At 40.0% G+C, this 4,199-nt stretch overlaps 1 protein-coding gene across 1 annotated transcript; it reads right to left on the bottom strand.

Annotated features, from left to right (window-relative positions):
- Positions 1–1,453: 1,453 nt before the first annotated feature.
- Positions 1,454–2,756, bottom strand: LOC118559934 (piggyBac transposable element-derived protein 3-like). Its single transcript, XM_036130605.1, has 2 exons — positions 2,109–2,756; positions 1,454–2,003 (listed from the first exon to the last, which is right to left on the bottom strand). Exons 1-2 carry the CDS (start codon positions 2,754–2,756, stop codon positions 1,683–1,685), a joined length of 969 nt encoding a protein of 322 aa, XP_035986498.1. The 3' UTR covers positions 1,454–1,682.
- Between the last annotated feature and the right edge of the window lie 1,443 nt (positions 2,757–4,199).

Genomic DNA, 4,199 nt, shown 5'->3' with positions numbered 1-4,199 from the left:
TATGCTATTCCTAGCTTAGGAAGGGTGTTTTCTAAATGTGATCGCTTTTATTTAACCTGTGGGTCCCCTACAGACAACCTCATAATTTTAATAGGAGAAATACAGATGTTTATCTTTGCTAAGTGAGTGATATGTACGGTAACTTATTAAGAAAGTGCTCGCATACAGTTGAAACCAAAAGTTTTATATACACCATATAAAACGTGTTTTATCTCACTGTCAGACATTAAATCTTGGAAATTGCCTTGGTTTGTCGAAGGGTTTGTAAAATTAATAATTTTGGACCACGTTTTTGAACTTGTAACATCAGAGTAAGTTCACTTTTTTATCTAAATTGTAAGAGATGTTTTGTTCAGGTTACTGCTGGAATTTTTTTTTTATTCTATCAGTCAGAAGTGCATTCAAGAACATCACCTGTTGCCATTGGAGGACAGATCTTGGGTCCGTTCTTCGTACGTTGCTTAAAACATCCGAGATCAAATGACACATCCAAGATGATTTCATCCGGCTAATCATGATCCGGCTAATTGGGTTCTTTGAACACACCTGTTGTTTATGATTAGTATGGCTGGATTGAGTTATCTGAGACAACTGCGCGTTCATGCGTTTGTTTAAAAGGGGAAATGTATCGATAGTAGAAACATTGATCAGCAGCGCTGCTATTGGCTGTTCAGCAAAGAACGCTCACAGTTTTTCTCTCAAGCAGAACACGAGCTTTTAATGGAAGGTTATGCCGAATTTGAGTCATTAATTAAAACACCTCAAAATCTGTTAAAGCCAGGAGAGAGGGCCGGCAAAAAGCAGCAGACAAATTAATGCAATACTGTCCATGGTAGATGTTTCTATCACTTTCTACAATATGAATTTTTGCATTTTAATAATTTGATATTATTTGTTCTTTTAAATCGGAGCCTCCACGGGACCCACTAGAACATGGGGACAAGTAAAAGTGAAATACAAGAATATTCTACAAAATGGTAGCCTTTAATTATTACACTTTATTTTAAAAAGGCACTTGTTATGTCAAGAGATCCAGTGTCATTCCCGAGACGGGAAGTAAAGGACACGTGCAAACTGGGAATTTTAACAAAAAAAATCTTTATCCATAAAAAATGAAAATCTTCCTTACAGTTTACACAGTAAAACTGTATTGCTCCGTGTCTAGATAACCTATCCATAGTTTTTTCTAATACAATATACGGCTCGACAGGAAGCAAGCCTTTCAAAGTAAAACTAAACTTCACAATAAAATGGCCCGAACAAATCTTCTTACTGAATATGATAAAAATAAAAAGCAAACTATCATACAAATAACTTAAATATTTTAGATTTATGGCTCCAACACCACTTATTCCTGTAAAACCCAAATATAGAAAAACACAAAAAAAATTTTTTTAAACCACTCAGATGTTGTTGTAGGAGGCCTTTGAGGCTGAAAATGAAGTGTTTTCAAAAATTTTATGTTTTAGTAAGTTTTTACAGAAATGTTGTAATATTGCAACATTGGGCCAAATGGGGAGCAGAATTTCCTGTATGTGTACTCATTGTCTGAACAACAATATAGGACTACGGATTAATTTGCAGGGTTTTGCTTTTATCCCAGAACAGTATAACTTGAAAAATACTCTCAGTCATGTTGTTATGAACAGTTTTTTTTTATTGATTCCAGTAAAGAGAACTTTTTATTTACAATGATAGTCCCAAAAACAGTTCCTGTCCTCTGAAAAACAGAGGCGAACATCGCACTTGCTGCAATGGGTATTCGTATACCCTTTACTGCAGTGTCTGCAGCGTCCTCTCTTGACCTTCATGGGGAAATGTCCAGTGAGGTCCTTGCGCACATCGAGTGGGGGGTGTGCACATGATTTCTTGGACGAACAATTTGGACTCCCATCATCTGAGGATGGTCTCTTCCTAGCAGTCAAAGGACTCCCTGCTGCGTCTGGGTTCCCGCTGCCTGATGATGGACGTCCTCTTTTTGGAGTTGTGAGTGTTGTGTCCATCTAATTTGAAAAGAGAAGAATCAATATTAATAATCAATTCATGCACGTGTCAAAAATGCATGCAGATATCGCAAAACATGGCAAATAGCAGAAATAGATTCTTACCAGGATGAGAGAGGATGCTAGCTGTGCCTGGAACTTTCTCATGTTTAGCATCTCCTTCTTTGGCATCGCGAGAGCCTGCCAGTGCCGTTTGTAGAGGAGCCAGGCGTTGACCACGGCGAGGGTGATGGTGTGCCAGAAGATGTACATGTACCATCGGCGGGATTTCAGGGTGAACTTGTATTTTGCTGTAAATGAGTCCAACAAATCCACACCTCCCATGTATTTGTTGTAGGTAGCCACAATGTAAGGTCTTTCAACGTCAATGTAGGTTTTGGTGGCTTTGTCCCAGCGCTGAATCTCTTGCACAGGTTCTGGTCCAGTGAAGGATGACACAAGTGTGACTGCCCTGTTGTCATACCATTTCACAGCGCAGATGTTGTGTGTCCCCTCCACTCTGTGGTCAAAGCTTCCTCTACCCTTCTTGTAGTTCTGACCTTTTGGAAGTGTGGAGGCAAGCTTCAATACAACATCACCTGACAATCCAAGTTCAGATTTGACGCGTATTCCATTCTTGCTGCCCTGGTAAACATCAAAGTCAAGCATCATGCCAGAGATTCCAGCTCTCACCCATACTTTGAACCCCCATGGATGTGGCTTGCCTCGCATATACTGCTTGATGCTGCTGAACTTCCCCTTGAAAGGAATCATCATTTCATCCACAGAATTGTGCTCTTCTGGTACCACCTGCAGGCATTTCTCCCTGAATGATTCAAGCCATGGTCTGAGTTTCCAGAGTTTGTCCCTCTTTTCGATCTCTGACACTGTCAAATTGTTGACAAAATGTAATTTTGTCAACAGAGATTGGAATCTGTTGCGTGGCATCACATCGGCAATAGGGGGGTGCCGTGTATCTGTCTCCCAGTACATACGGGTTCCAGACATTTGTACCAAGCCCATCCTCAGGTACATGCCCAACATTTTCTGTATTTCCTTTGTATTAGTGTTAACAGATCTTCCATCATTTTGAACGCTGTACTCATTTGTACTTGTAGCCAGAGCTTGAATCATGTCCTCTGACACAAACTTTTGGAAGTATTGGAGTGGTGTGTGGAGGAAGGTTACATCGTCTGTGACAGGTGGACCAGAAAAATCAGTATTGGGACTGATAAAATCCTTTTTTTGCCAGCGATATCTGTCACGGGGCATGATGCGTTCATTTTCTTGGGGCTCAATGTCCACATTGGCTGGGCAGTCAGACGGCTCTTGGTTTTCTTTGTGCACACAGGGATCATTGTCTGACTCCTCGTCACTGGCATCAGTGTCATCAAGGGGTACGTCCACATCACTCTCTCCATCTTGGATGATTGCAATGATATCCTGCACACTGTACCGAGGATCTTTCCTTGCTGCTGGCATTCTAAAATGGAAAAGATAAAATTTAAACAAATGTATATATAAATAGTACACATACTTAGATTCTAGATAACCTGCAGGAAAAGACTGGGTGGTGGAGAGATTGATGTTAATTTGAAGTGTTTACACATTGCCCTGAAAGTAACCCATTCACACATTTCACTGGTCACACAATACTGTGTGGCCGACCATTTCTAAACTGTGATTATCATCAAAATAGGAATCCAAGTAGCCTCCAACTTACAGCCACACCTTACATTCCTGAACATCAACCCCTGTTCCAGAGCAATGTAATGCAAAGGCCCCTCCAAGCATCCCCACACCTGCTTTGACTATCAATTGATTGGACCATTACCTTATCAATAGCCAGGACAAAGGGCAGACATGCACAACATGGCTGTTGTGTTGTAGACATGTTAGAAAGCCCTGCCTTCTGTGATAAGGGAAAAATACTGTGTGTTGAAGGTGGTTAGAAATCCTTATAAGTAAATTAAAATGATTAGATATGGCAATATATCTTAGTAAATAAGCTTCTAACACAATAATATATATAATCCAATATAAGGCAAAGGGCTAGAATGTGTAAATTATGTGTGGTTCAAAGTTATATTGGGAAAACTTCCTCTCAAGACATTCCTCTCAAAAACAGGGTTGTTTTGACTACCACATTCACCCAATGTTGTAATATTGCAACAATTACAAAACAAGCTCTAGATAAAGTGTAGGGCACATTTTCCA

This window comes from Fundulus heteroclitus, unplaced genomic scaffold, assembly GCF_011125445.2.
Source record: "Fundulus heteroclitus isolate FHET01 unplaced genomic scaffold, MU-UCD_Fhet_4.1 scaffold_364, whole genome shotgun sequence".
Lineage (NCBI taxonomy): Eukaryota > Metazoa > Chordata > Actinopteri > Cyprinodontiformes > Fundulidae > Fundulus > Fundulus heteroclitus.
Note: the sequence above shows the minus strand (reverse complement) of the source record. Positions and strands in the feature narration are given on the sequence as shown.